The sequence below is a fragment of the Phallusia mammillata genome, chromosome 5 (assembly GCF_965637545.1).
Source record: "Phallusia mammillata chromosome 5, kaPhaMamm4.hap1.1, whole genome shotgun sequence".
NCBI classification, from domain to species: Eukaryota; Metazoa; Chordata; class Ascidiacea; order Phlebobranchia; family Ascidiidae; genus Phallusia; species Phallusia mammillata.
The window spans coordinates 25077383-25092555 of NC_137256.1; the positions used below are offsets into that span (position 1 = coordinate 25077383).

Below are 15173 nucleotides of genomic sequence, written 5' to 3' on the forward strand. Positions count from 1 at the left end.
TGTTCGATATTTGTAAACCACGTCACAAAACTGTCGAGTCACCTTCATCGGTTGCCCTGGTAACAAAGAAAAGTTGAGGCATGTTGTTGCCATGGTTACGAAAGTTGAAACCCACTTTGTCACTCTATTGTCATGGAAACAAATGCAAAGCATCATTTGCTTCTCATACCGTTGTCATGGCAACTCACTTTGCATCGTGCCGTGGAAGATCGGAAATCATCGGATTGCTTCGGAAAATAGGAATAAATTTGTCAGGTTACCAACGTATTTGCCAGTAGTTTTCAACCGGGGGAAATTCTAAAACTTGAGGGAAGGAATTACTTTCATTTGTACATGTGGTTTGGTAATATTATCTCCACTTAACTTGCTTGAAGCTGAATTAATTATTAAACTATAATAAACTTCCGCGATTTTGTTAATAACGCTTATTTTCCGTAACTGTTTGTTTTAAGAAATTTATAATTTTTCTAATACATTGTAAACTTAACTTTATCTAAACTCTGCCTTCAGGAAAGGGACCCATAATTACCTTTTGAGCCTTTTCAATCGCTGGAAACTTTCGTTAAAAAATGGTGAATCAATTTCACTGCGTCGTCTGGCAGAATTTCATCTCCTTCAGGCCACTCGACGTCTGCAAAGATAAAAAACAAATGTACAACAATAAATGACAGGAGAAACATTTTGACCAATTTATAAAAACGATTAACTAGTCTAAGACCAACCAGTCACAAGCTGGTGACGTCAGAATCATGACGTGTTCTTGCAACCAAGCAAAGAATGAATCAAGTGCATTTGCGGTTGCATGCCAAAGCAGGTTTGCATTTTGTTTATATGTGACTAATCAGCCGCGCCAATAGAAAGTTGAATCACAAGCACCGTTGCCTGCCTCGTATGCAGCACATGTCAGCTTCATAGTAGGGGATCGCCAGTTTGACCTTCAGCCAGCAACTACAAATATATTCCTTACTTTGGTCAGCCATATAGCATTTATGCCAACCAGCAATGCAGTATTGTACAAATCACAGGTGTGAAAAACAAAGACATGAATGACTTTCTGCAGGCAAACCATTGAGTCTGTGTAGCTCATATGGTGATTTACCCAGGTTATACACAAACCTGATTGAAGCCAATTTGGGGAAACGTCACTCCGCAAAACTGTGCACTTTGTCAAAGTAATCAGAATCCTCAAACGTACAGAGTCTGTCTGTTTATTTGCTGGGGTCGCTTGTTGTGCAGCAGGACTTCCAGGCGAACCAACCACTTCATCCATCTTGGAAGTCTACACAAATGTAAATAAATCCGACTCAACACATTTATGAAAGTAACATTAACAAAATATCTGGTGTTAAGCTACTGAAATTATCAAATTACACGCAGCAAAAGATTTCTAAATTGTGTGACTAAATACTTGCTTTCGCTGAGTCATCTTATGTTTTATCGCTTGATGACAAATGTAGTTGTGCATGACAATGCTGGAATTCATTTATAACTTTACATGGAAATTGCATCTTGCATACTTGATAGTAATTTAAGATACATATGTCTCATATCCAGCCAGTATGAATCTCATATCAAAATCTCAAAAATGCAGATAATTTGCGGACCGGCAAAATATTTACGCGGACCTGCAGTTGGGAACCACTGGTCCAGAATACTGAAGCATGTAGCAACCACATGAATTGCCATATACAGGACAAGAATCAATATTTTATGACATGTTTGCAACAACATGCTTAAGTCTTAACACTAATGTGTTTGTGTGTTGCAATTATATTTACTAACACAGATCACTATATCGTTATCTCAGTTTTGATTGAAGCTGTCATTTCTCAATACATTTTACTTTTACTTGCCTTATTACCTATCAAACACAAATGAGAAAATCCTACCTCAGCAAAAACCAGTCCATAGATGTTTTGTTTCTTCTGAATTTGTCAATTGGGTTGTAACATTGACTTTGTAGTTTGTAATTAGTCTCTTCTTGATCTACAATCTCTTCTTGATCTACTCCACTCTTTTTCAGCAACGCATGGACAACCTAAGTATTGCAACAATTATAGTGAAAATACCTTTTTATTAATCTTTTACATGACTCAATTGGACATAAACTTTTATAGCACTGATGATGGCAAGAGCATTTTCCGAACTATTTAATTAATAAAGTATGTCACTTTTAACTCTATTTGTGCCCTTGTTATCCTTATTAAAAGTGTTTCACAAGACACTTGTTTTGTCTGAGTCATCTTATGTTATCTAGCTAAAATACAACAACAAATGCCTGGGCTTTAAAAGTAGAGTTCCAGGCTTAGAAAGTGAACATGAACCTTATTCTAAATGTACCTCATGTTTGCAAAATAAAGGGTACAAATGTCAGGAAATTGCAGTCTACATCAGACTACAATAGACAATAGCCTGTAACCTGGGCCATGCGTCCAACGCAAGAAAAAACCCTTGGCCAGTGCACAGACGAAAATACATTGTCAGCCTTAAAGTGGGCTTGTCTGGGCTAAAGCAACAAGAATTTGAAATTACATGGAAATTATTTTCCTAATGATGTAGTTTGTGATTGTCTCATTTTCAGGCTTTTTGTTTCAACCAACCAAAATAAGTATCTGACACATCCATAAACCAATAACAAACCCACAATATAGCAAGTGAGAAAATATGTAAAAAATTGCTCACCTAAAACAGAATCAGTCGAGTCCATCTTGATGACTTTTCTCTCATAAATTCTGTATGTGTTTGGTAACCAAGCCGATCATCAGAGTAACAAAACAGTTGTAACAAACATTCACATCTCTCCATCAGTTTCTCAACGCATTCCTTCGATGGTTGTTTCAGTTTCGGTCCAACTCTAAAATTAAGCAAAACTAAAGATAACTTTGCTTATGCGTTATAAAACACTAAAAGTTTTTTAAATAGATTTCAACTGAACGTTTTTTAAGCTTGTTAAGCTTGCAGACCGAACATTTTTAAACAAGTTTTTCAGACCTTTACAGCGATTTTATAAAATGTCAACAAATCTGTTTGTTCTTTTGTTTCACAGTTTTAAGTCCTAATTTTAACCAATGATGTCAAAATGTTAAGGTTTTGGACATATTTACATTGAAATTGGAAATACTTTATCTAAAACTTACCTAAAAACCTGATGTACCAGCAGTTGAAAAACACCATCTCATAGACTTTCATGCTTGTTATGTTTCACAATCACAACCCCCAAAATAATTCATTTATATTAACCTTTTTTACATCCATCCACTGATTTGTTTATTGTTGTCATTATGATAATCAAACATCGGAGCGAACATTGTGATGAAGAAACTGATATTTTGTATTGACAAGTTATATAACATTCAGGTGAAGGTAATCCAAACGGGTCAGAGATGCCAAAAGTTGGGCAGTGATCCAAGAACCGACCAAATAAGGAAGTTTTTCACCTGTTTAATGATGAAACTTGGTAATATTTTACAAGGCAAAGAGGACATTATCAGAGAAGCAAAAATTACAATATTTTTCTACAAAAAGTAAATAAAATCATAAATTTAATTTGACACTAAGACAGATATTAAAATATAAGTTACAGTTCGTTACAAGCTTGCTAGAAAGCCAGGATGAATTTTTAATCTTTCAATTCAACTGATTAACAATAAGTTAAAGTTTTGCAAAATGTGGCAGTACAGCAGCTTGTCCCTATAGGTAAAACTTTATGCAGCCAGAGCATCTTTTAAAATATGCATACTGCCAACTGTGATACAATAAACCATGTATTGATACTATTGTTTTGGGTGTTTTTGCTGCTTAAGTAACAGATTTCAGTGGCTCAAAAATATACATGCTTAGAAGATATTAGAGTCTAGCTGCTAGACTGTTTGTATGCATGTTGTTTAAAAACAATGCACAGTCCCTAAATGTAACTATGTAAATAGATGTGACAAACTGATAGATGCAAGTGGTTAAGTTAAATCTATGGATGCAATTAGACACCAGTCTGTATTTTTATGCAAAGTGAATTGGATATTGTGGAATAAATATCATTTCTATAAAACTGTAATTTACATGTAATTTACAAACAGTGACACACTGGTCCCATCATTGTTGAAATATGGACCTGAGATGTGGGAATATGTAGCTTAAAGGTTGTGCATCCCTGCTCTATCTACATACCTGCACATGTAGGAGAAACATTGTGTTGTTGCACTTCCATGGATATTCTACGTGAATTGCATTGATGAAACATTTTGTCGAGGAACCTGCGTCATATAAAAAGATGTATATGTGAATGAGTGACAGAGATTTACAAATGTTTGTATGATAAGGTGTGGAATATAACACTAAATTCTCCCTCTGCCCTTGTAGACCAACATTATATATATATTACAGCTGTCGCCAAATATATGCAACATCTTTCATTGTGATACAAAATAACCAAAAACCTTGCAACTCTATACCAACAAGAAAATAGCCCTATCGATGGGTGAATATCTAATGGGTAAGCCTCTCCCATTATTTGAGTATGCCTTATACCTGAGAATAGGACTAAGTTTTGTCATGTACAATACACAGCTAACAATGTATTGACAAACCAATACATAACAAACACCATTGTTTTAATCGACTATTGTCTCACAGCCAATGAATTGTTCACATTCATTACAACTGTAAAACAGCCTGAAGCAGTTTTGGAATTCAAACAATTGCAAAATGGTATAAAGCAAACTAATGTTGTTGCAAAGAGAAACAGGCATTTCTTCAAAGTGGCATTATTGCACACAAGCAAGCAATCATTTTCATTTGTAATAGTAGCGGAAGACCCTGGTAGTAAAAATGCTTTTGTGATATACCTTAACATTTCAAAGTTGGCACCTTATGACTGTAGGCCTTTATATGTTTTGCATTTTCTCAAACAATAAATCTTAACGCAACCAATAAAAATGAAGTCCTTATTTTTGTGATGGCCACAATAGGATTTGAAAACATACTGATAACTACATGAGATAGCAGCTATATATGGTGTGCCAAAAATGACAAATTTGTCACATTTGACTTTGTTTTGATGTAAATACAGTTTTAATGCATGGAATTTAGTGCAACTAGCCCTTAGCAACAAATTGCAAACTTATTTCAGATTTTTAGCGCAATATTTTTTTCATTTAAACCCCTTATTTCACAATTAACAATTAAATAAATCAATACAAAAGGATACAACACCTCCAAGTAAAGAAAGTATGTGTTTATGTACCAACAATATTGTCAATACCAAGCTAGGAAACCATCAGCAGTTTTAACACTGAGGTCCACAGTCCCTTACCAAGAGCTTAAATCATTCTAGCAACATATTAAGTATCAGACTGTGTTACTCATTATGTACAATGCAAAGTAAATTAGTATATATTGCTGAATGCCCTTTAATTGAAGTAACAAATGCAATTGTTTTTGCATATTTTCGTTGGAAACGGCAACATCAGTCCAAGTTTTGCGAAAGTAAAATTTAGCCTAATGAACTGCAAGTCCTATGCAATGTACCAAAGATAACGTCAACAGGCCCATTATAATCAAAAAATATTTAAATGTATAAGAACCAACATACACATATAAGTTATGGGATTTGTGCAGCAACATACCACCTGGCTACTTCAAAGTTTGTGACACAACCCTGGGACAAAATATCAAAAAAACTAGATGCCAATGACCAACAAAATAACAAACCAAATATTTCAACTGAAGTGAACTAGGCAATCTCTTGTCACCAGCTGTACTGATGAGATATTTTGGTCAAAACTTATGGTTTTAACACAGATTAAGTAGAAAAATATCAACAGAAATCGGTTACCTCAAAACAGTGTTGACAGAAAGTTGCGATGGCTTCACATAAGTCATAAATCCATATGTGCAGAGCAGAAACACATCCAACATAGTAGAGTTGTTGCAATATATATTAGGATCAGTTAAAATCAACCTATTTTTTTGTTCTATGGGTAGCTGTGGAAAAAACAAAATAAGTAACAATTATTTAACTCTTTCCACCCCGGGCCATTTTTGCAAAACTGGCCCTAGAATCCGGAATTTTTCCCTCAAAATCATGAACTTTGACCACTCCCCATTTCGTCAATATTAAAGTTTGAGCGGTTACCAGCATCGCAACTGAAAGGGGAATACCCTGTCTTGTATCTAGGCAAGTTGCAGCAGCCTAGGTGCAGTGGAAAAGTGTTTGTTTGCCATATGCTGACAGTACCTTTTGTAACTTTTGGCAAACCATGTTAAATTGACTGTTTTGAGGTATGGTTGTAAATGAAATACTCACGGCCTTACTGTTACATGTATGTTTTTGGTTTTTGGTATGTAACACCCCTATGTAATATAGGACTAGGGAAAAATTTCATTTTGTGTCTATTGACAGTAGTTTTTTTTGCAGCAACCTAACAAAATAGTACTTTATATCATTTATGGTAAAAAATTTCAATAAATATTTTTGTGATTTTTTTGTTGTAGTAAACTTTCTTGTCAGAAATTGTTCATATAGAAGCTCTTTTGGTCTTGTAGGATGCTTACTGCTTACATCTAACCACAATATTGAATCTAAACCAGTTTTACACTTTGACTTTTTGACAAAATTTGCGACTATACCATGCGCTTGTGTGTTTATTTGCCAGCTCAACATTTGAAATACTCACAAGCTTGTTTTTTATTCAAAGCAGCTGAAATTTTCACCAAATGAAGTGCTAGAAATGTGTTTTCAGGGAAAATTTTAACTTTGAAGATAGCATGTGTAGTTTTTCCACAAAGGGTCATTGAACATATGCATTTTTTTGAAATTTTCAAAAAACGAATAAATGAAGAAAGACATACAAGGCATACAGGACTACACTTGATCACAATAATCAACCATGGTGTGAAACTTTTTGAAGCAATTGTTCACACACAATGTTACTTTGCATGTTGGACACCAGCATGAACTGCATTTTGGAATGCTGTGGCTGCTGACTCGTCTCTTCTGCTCACATCATATCTACATGCTCTCTGTACAATACTGGATTTCCCTGTTGGTGAAATCTTCTGTATAAAGTGGCACCCTGTCAGCCTATTTTCTAATGGTGGTGTCACAACTGGGGTGTCATACCTTGATGTACTATTTTCCTCACACAGCTTGAGACTTCCATGACATACTGTAGCAGGGTCATGGCCTTTTCTCCTTTCTGTTTCATGTATTACTGATTTGTTTTTGGTGAAGTGTAGAACCTGTCCATATACATAATGTGACCTTGGTCACGATAATTTTTTAGCAAGTCCATAACTAGATTATGGATTTTTGACCCTTTACTCTCACTTTGTTGGGAGTCAAGCCATTCGAAAAGAAAAACAGTTTCCAGATCCTGTCACAAAGCTCATTCCCATTTGTGTGGTTTATTTGGATTATATTTGCGGAATCTAAATCTTCCTTTGAAAGGACACGTTGCCTCATCCAAGGAAATTGATTGAGTCTGTTTGACTGCTAAATTAAATGTACCTTGCAGCATGTCAACAACTGGACGGATTTTGTGCAATGGGTCATGGCCATCTTTCTCCAGCTTGATAAATTATTATTAGCATGCAAAACATGCAGGATGGTTAAAAATCTATTCCGACCCATGTATTGTGAACAAAACACTTCAACAAGAGATGGCATTGTTGCCCAATAACTCTGCAATGATGGCGTTGTCACTATACCCATGTGCATCGTGGTTTCTCTGTATTTTCGACGCATTATCTATGACGTCATAATTGTGGTTTCTGGAATTGGAAACGTTCGAGTTTACTACGTGGACGACTACAACGATAGCTGCACATGCCGTAACGACTTTATTTAAAATACAACGGCGCGTTATTGTTCGTATTCCAACCGAAATATATAAAAACAGGGCAAAAAATGTGCAAAATATTTCTTAAATTTAGGTTTTTGTTTTATGACAAAAATATACTAAAACTTCACTGTAGATTTTTTTTCAAACAAGAAATAGTTCTTCCATCCAAGTACATCACATTGAAGGTATTTTCACGCAACCGCCGCTAATTATCACGACGTAATTACGATTTCATTTACCGTCTATATATAGACGATCGGATTCTACGGTAGTCGCATAATCGTCTATATATAGACGGTCGGGGTACAAACAAAAAAGGTAAATAAATAATTTTGTTTCACATCATTTTTCGCTGTTTACTTAACTTAATGTGCCTTAGCCTTTTTCAATATCCAACTATTGCAAAATGTAACTGGTATTTTGATAAAATACGAACACCGTAAAAACAATAACACAGTAACAAATACAGCACAACCTGTTTTCAGAAATACAGTTTACTGAACCAGTCGCAACCGATGCGGATTAATTCGTCTTCAATTTTATTGTTGGCGAATAAAGAGATTTTCTCACGGGTAATCCCCAAATTCTGCCGCGCAAATAAAATAAACTTGCACACACAATTGTCTTTCTGTGATATCATAATAGGGCAAACAAATAATGCTTTATACTTCAAAAATAAGCGCAAAAATTGTGTACATCAAAAAGTAGTAGGCGATTTATTTTCGTAAAAAAATATTTTCTAATTTGAATTCGAACGCAACCGTTCGACGATGCGCGCTTAAACCAAAAACGATTTCGCAACGTTTTTTCACCATGAGGTTTTTGTTTTGCGTAGGATGCTCGACGTTGCGCGTGGTAAGTTTTGTTCAATTTGTTGTTTTTTTGTTTTACTTAAGTTTTCTTAAGGTAAAGTAATCAGAAATATTAAACTATTTGTAAAGAATAAAAAAATGCAATACCTAATGTAATGATGGTATTAAAAATCTGAAATGCATCTATTTATGTGTTTGTTTGTTTGTTTGCAGATTTTTGTATATCTGCGATGTATCCATCTTGCATTCATTCTTCGTCAATCAACCAACATCTCTCAACTTCAAATATTTAATTGTATGTAAACATATGAGTCTGTCGTGGGTCAACTGGGTTTGCGGAACTGATAGGCCTAACTTAGGTTAACTGACGCTAGGGTGAGTGACCTATTCTTTGCCGAGGTTGACTCGTGAAAGAAGTCTTCCTCGGTGGTCAAAGAATGGTGCAAGACTGTAGGAGTGCTACTATGTCAGAAAGTTGGCGCTAGGGTTACAGCTAGAGTAGCGCTCGTTAACTAAGATTAGGTTAGGTAACATAGGTGGGGTACGTTTGGGATTGGCGCGCCACTTAGGGAATTTAGCTTAGATCGTTTTCTAGCTAGGTGTGGCGCGTTGCTAAATGGCTTTATCTAAACTAAGGTGCGCATAGAAACACGACTTGGCATGGCCTCCACCGCATGCGCTGGCCGCGGTGCAGGCGGGACCGAGTACCGGACACAGTTACTCTCAATGAAGGCTTTGGCTCGAAAGCCTGAGGGGGCCGACATAGCATTTCGCCAGAAAAGTCCCGTGAGCCACCCTGATAGGGCGCAAACTGTTGCTAAATTTTCCCATCCCTGCCTTTGCGTAATTCATTTGGGTCCTTGAAAGGGGGGTCTCGCAGGGCAGAGAACAGTGATCTCATGTTGTTATACTCTGTAATCATCACTGGACTCTTTAACAAAAACTTCTGTGCCTATATTAACTGTAAAGATAGGGTTATTGTGGATTTGTTTTTGGGTTTTGACCAGCTTTTGTTGTTCTTGCTTGTATTTCTGTTACACTTTTCTTTCCATTGAAAGGAAATTTGTACTAGATATCAAGCAAGGATATAACTCACTTGTTCGGTTTAGTAAACTTATCTAGTAGCCAAAAAATGCGCCTAAAAATGTCCCCTATTCCACTTGTGCTGGTCAAGCCTGTTTTTTTGTGTGGATTTAGATTAACTTAATTACTAGTTCAGTTCCGTAACCTACTTGGCCAGGCCACCTAGTCATAATGGGGCAATGACTGCTTGGGTGGTTGTAAAACAGGACAGATTCACTTTTTACCTTTATAGGCTATTTTGCGACGTTCGTATGCAGGACAGTTAGTTAAGGCAAGCTTGTATTGTGTTTTTTATGTCGGCCGTGCAGGGACGGTGGTGGTTCAAACGTTTTTTCAGACTTTCCTACTGATGATGCCTGAACTTCTTGATTGAGGCTGGTTATGAACCAATAGCAACTACCATTAATATTATTGTGACTTAAATTTTGCTTGCGTTTTCCCTCTTTCATCAACAAAAATGTGTGAAGAGTTTACTTTAACTATCCTTTATTTCTTTTTAAGTAGACCAGTTCTTGGGGGGTGTTGTGCATTTTTACATCAGCCGACAGATTCTTTAAACATTATTACAGTATTGCGTTTGTTTATGCGTCGCTCTAACCACCTGAACCACCGTCGTCAAGTGCTAAGAAAATAGTAAAAAGTCAGAATTGAGACTTCAGTCTGTACACTCTCAACTATTATTTACTTCATTCCAGGTATGTACTACTTGTGTTAAATACTTTGCTATCAAATGTCAAAAAATTTTGTTTCATTATTCAGGACCTGCTTTTGATTGATCTATTGTGTTATATAAATTTGGTTTAATTCAATCTTTGTTAATGAGCATTTCTACATTGCTAAGGTAAAGTGTAAATTAGGGCATTAATATATTTCATTAGTTTTTTTTGCAGGTTTTAACAAATTTTTGTGTGTTTTAGGAGTGTATTAGTTACCTTTTAGTTAAGAATAACCTTTTCACAGGTTCTAACATTATCTTATTAAACATATTTTCAGGTTTTAATCATTATTTTAAGTAAACATTTTTGCAGGTTCTAATTTACTTTTGCTAAATTACAGATTACATGTTTTTTGTTGTTTACAGGTTTAGAAATTTAGGAAGTTTTATTATTAGATTAATCTGTTTTTATATCTTTTCAGGTTTATGGATTATTTCTTTTGTTAACAGGTGTAGTAAGTTGCCTGTGTTAGGTGGTTTATAGTTTATTTGTGTACTTAGATCTAGGGTTTTCAGACTTGTATATTAACAATTAACTGTTTGTTAACAAGTTTGCAGCTGATTGCTGGCTTGGTTCTTTTCGTGTGTTTCAGGCATAGGGCTTTTGCTGTTCTTGTTTGTGTGGAATACAATTAAATAGATTGCAACTGATGCTAGTTGACCAATATTGTTGTAAGTACTTGCATAAACATTATCAAAGTAAGCCTGTTTCACTTCTGTAGCTCCATTTTCAGAACTTTCATCAATTCAATCTGACTTTCTGTACATTGGGAGATCGGTCAATGAGAAACTGCATCAGGTACTATGCTTATTTAGCAATATTCATAAACCTAAATGTTTTCATAGGATTTAGAGCGTAAGTGTATATGGGTGGTCACAACCTGCAGTAGAGCTAACCTTAATGCACACATGTAAAATTAGTATTGTTTTTTTTGGGCACAGTTAATATGCAATGAAAAAATACATGTTTATTTAACACATTTTGCTTGCAATCATTTATTAGTTGTAATTCCCTGTTTACAAATGAATTTTTTTCTAAGATATATGCCAATTTAAATAGTTTTTTGATATTGCTTACCTGATATTCATAATTTAATTTTACCTTTGTATTTCATACCACATGAACTCCAAATACTCTAGTGGTTCCCTCAAAGATACATATCTTTCCCTCAAAGATAAGAAGCAACACCAAGAAAAATCAACAAGGTACAAAAATTTTTCAAAATTTAAGGTACTTTTGAACGTTACTGAATTTAACAAACACATTCAAATTCAGTTAAACACATAACTTTATTGTGCGATTAAGCAAGCACTTCAATCTCTTCTTGTTAAATAGTTGGTTTAATGAACCATATGCAACCACATGGGTAGTGCAATAAAATGAATTTGTTTTTGGCACAAACTTTTTTCTTTTGTAAAAGACTGGTTGAAAGGCTTATATTTTGGTGAATTGTCCATTAAATTGTTTATTAATTTAAATAGCTTTTGTTGTAATTGGTTGATGCTTTGTGTGTATTTTAAACCCAATACCTCTACATTTCAGACAACATGACCTTCAACAGCAATAGATTTTGATGCAAAAAACTCGACAAGCTGTTCTGCAAAATCAACCTCCTGTTAACTAAGAAGCTTGACAAGTGAATTCGGCAGCCTAACCTGTCTGTATTGATGTACAGTGGGGCAACCTTCACTGCTCATGTGAGATAGATAAAATTAAATAACATTGATATTGACTTTGCTGATACTGGGAACAAGTGCAAACATATTTTGGATCAGAAACATTTGTTCGTAATGTTTGTTTAGCTTTTTAATGCAGTAGACTATTGCAAAATCATGTATGTCAATTGTTGAACAACATAATCACATTGGCAAAACATTTTTCTTTCTATTGTAAATTCATATGATTGTTATTTAGTTATTTTGATGTAATAGACACAAACAGGTTATGAGTTTTATGCAGTTATCTGTCCGTGTAACAAATTATAACAACTTTGTTTTTATAATTACTTAGCCACTGCGCTTTTAATCATTGTGATTTAATTATGTTTTAACATTGTAATGTTTTACTTAGCTATGGCTGCTCTGCTTTCAATCATTGTGATCTAATTATGGCATTGTCATGTTTTACTTATCTGTATGCTTTAGTACACAGTGTGGCTGCTGCACTTTTAACCATTGTGATCTAAGTATGTGTTTGCGTTGTGATGTTTTTGTCACAAGATCCGCAGCTATTTTTCTTACTCTGGCCCATATTACAAAATGCTGTCAATATACCAAAATGTTTTCACATGACAATTTTATGTTACTCTATACACTATTAATGGTGTTAGATTCTATTCATTAAAGCCCTGTTGTAAATTGTAGTTGTGTGCATTTAATTTCTATGAAAGTCTATTTTTATTTTATCGCTCATAATACTAATGCTGTAACTTCTGCAAATATGTTTGTCAATTATTGTGCACATCAGTATTTTAGTTGCACTGTAACCTAATAGTTTCGTTTTGTGAACGTGTTTGTATTTTTGTTGCTTTGTAATCTTTATAGATTTGTGTGAATACATTATTTTATGCAATTTTATAGTTTTTCATGCCATAAAAAATTATTTTCTGTTTGCAAACAACCTTATTACATAATTTCTGTCTTCTGTAGCATAGTAATATGTTACAAAAGGTGCCTTTTCACAAGATTCTGTCCTTTAAACAGCAAAAATCATCACCTAATAGTCTTAAATTCATGCTGATAATTTTTTTGCATAAATGTTAGGGAGGTTTTGTTCATCAAAAACCTTTGAGTCCTCGTTAGGCTGAAAGACACTAAAATTCCTGACAGCTGATTTGTTCCACATTTTTTAATATAATAGCATAGATTCATTACAGGACAAGCTGCAGACAATGCACAAACTTTTATTAGTGTATAGTTACACAGTGCAATGCATGCTAACAATATACATTCACCAGAGTCAGTAACAAATGGAATACAGTGTGTAGAAATAAAGTGGGATAAATTCTATCTTCGAAAGTTACCAAGGGGAAAAACTGGGCTAATTAAAGTTCAACAAGTTTTGTCATTTCACAAATTTTTTAGCTACGGGATGGTGTGGCCAAAAAATGTGAATAGACAGGATTGGTTTGTTTCACCAGGTGAAATGCATACACAAGTATTTTAACTGACTTATTATGTATTGTGGTTTTGTTTGTTTTAATTTAGGTTTGCTTTTTGTAATTTGCAATGCATCAGTTCGCCAACTGCAAGACACCATATATGCACCCAAAAATTAAGAAACTTACAATTCATACAGGGCACTTTTTAAATGACAGGCATGGTCTAGGACAGTGGTTCTCAACCGGGCCCCAGGGGGGCCATGGGTCTGTGAATATCTAGTTTAAATCCGAATTTTTGCGGGGGGGGACAGATCTTACATTGTTATTAGAAGGGGGCCACAGTCCATGAAAAGTTGAAAACCACTTTCTAGGATAAAAGACTGCCATCAAGTTGCAAAGCCATGTAACAGGCCGAATGTATCAAACACAGACTTGCATTGTAAAATCACCTTTTGGGGTACTTTGTACATATGTATGGCACTCACCCGCTGACAGCACCTGCAAAAAATATGCTTATTTGATCACATTTGGTAGTACAGTAAACGTCAGTTAAACAAGATTTGGTAATTTGGACAAAATTTGAGGTACAAATGATTTGTAATGTGAAGGCTTGAACTAATCGATATCGATTAATCCATTTTTTTTTGTTTTAAACATGCCTGAAATAACCAAGGTTTACTGTATCTACTAAAGTAAACAATAAATTTCTTACAAAAACACAAGTTTACTCAAAATCTAGTGCAATAATTGTTTCCTTCCAGCATTTACAAGTTCGCCCCTAAAACAGTTTCATTTTGTGCAAGAATATGAAACTAATTAACAACCAATTGAGAAAATGTTTACCCACCTGAAGCACCCAGTGATAATTCAATCCCCCACAAGATCTCAACACTGTCACTTGCAAGACCTGCTACTGTCCCAGCAGTTAGATAGAATTCTTGCCAGTGCTCATGTAGCCCTAAATAAATCATTGATTTGTGTTTTGTGCATGTTAATTGACAGCCAAACTTTACTTAATTATTACTCATCACTTCAATGTTGCAGCTCACACATGAGCTACAAAGCACAATAGTTTATAAAAACCAACCTTCACACTACTTGGGGCACTGCGCAACACTTACTAGTGGTAACAGAATACAACTATAGAATATCAGCACAATAATATACTTTCTAACCTCCTATAGGTAAACTCATGTCCTGGGAGTCCAAACACCTACAGTATGTATTGACGAGCATTTGCTTTATCTTGGCCTCATAATAATCATTACAACATGTTTAAAATTGTCTTCAAAGGTGTGTTAATTGCCACACAATGCTTTATATAAATCTGTGCCACTGTACCTCTGGCATCGACTGCTGGTATTCAGATGTCCAGCCTTTAGCGAAAGAGTTGAAGACAGACATGGTCACAAATAGATGTAAAATATAAATTGTGACTGAATGCAGACAAAATGTAACTTCCAAAAGTGTGTTGTAAGTAAAAACTTTTAAAGATGTATTTCAGATTTTTAATACATTTGTTATTCTTCACAAATAGTTTTATATTTCTGTTTACTTTACCTTAAGAAAACTTAAGTAAAACAAAAAAACAAATCAAGCAAAACTTATCATGCGCATCCAACAT

The 15173-nt window shown here is 34.8% G+C and overlaps 1 protein-coding gene and 1 long non-coding RNA gene across 3 annotated transcripts in view; one reads left to right on the forward strand and one right to left on the reverse strand.

Annotated features, from left to right (window-relative positions):
* The window catches only part of LOC145228644 (eukaryotic translation initiation factor 3 subunit B-like), a 112893-nt gene that overhangs the window by 41910 nt on the left and 55810 nt on the right, over positions 1 to 15173 (reverse strand). The window contains exons 1-3 of one of the 2 annotated variants that reach the window (XM_080093844.1): positions 4165 to 4342; positions 3138 to 3437; positions 2683 to 2854 (exon numbers count right to left, since the gene is read on the reverse strand). Coding sequence is in view for 1 of the 2 variants with exons in the window: in XM_080093846.1 (XP_079949972.1) it covers positions 189 to 220 (32 nt within the window). In the remaining variant the exon portion in view is untranslated. Of the gene's footprint in view, positions 1 to 188; positions 285 to 2682; positions 2855 to 3137; positions 3438 to 4164 lie in introns of those variants that run through there. The other variant, XM_080093846.1, reaches the window with a different exon arrangement.
* Positions 11031 to 12340, forward strand: LOC145228769 (uncharacterized). Its single transcript, XR_013860281.1, has 3 exons — positions 11031 to 11120; positions 11183 to 11247; positions 11992 to 12340. It is a non-coding gene; the product is annotated as an uncharacterized LOC145228769 (long non-coding RNA).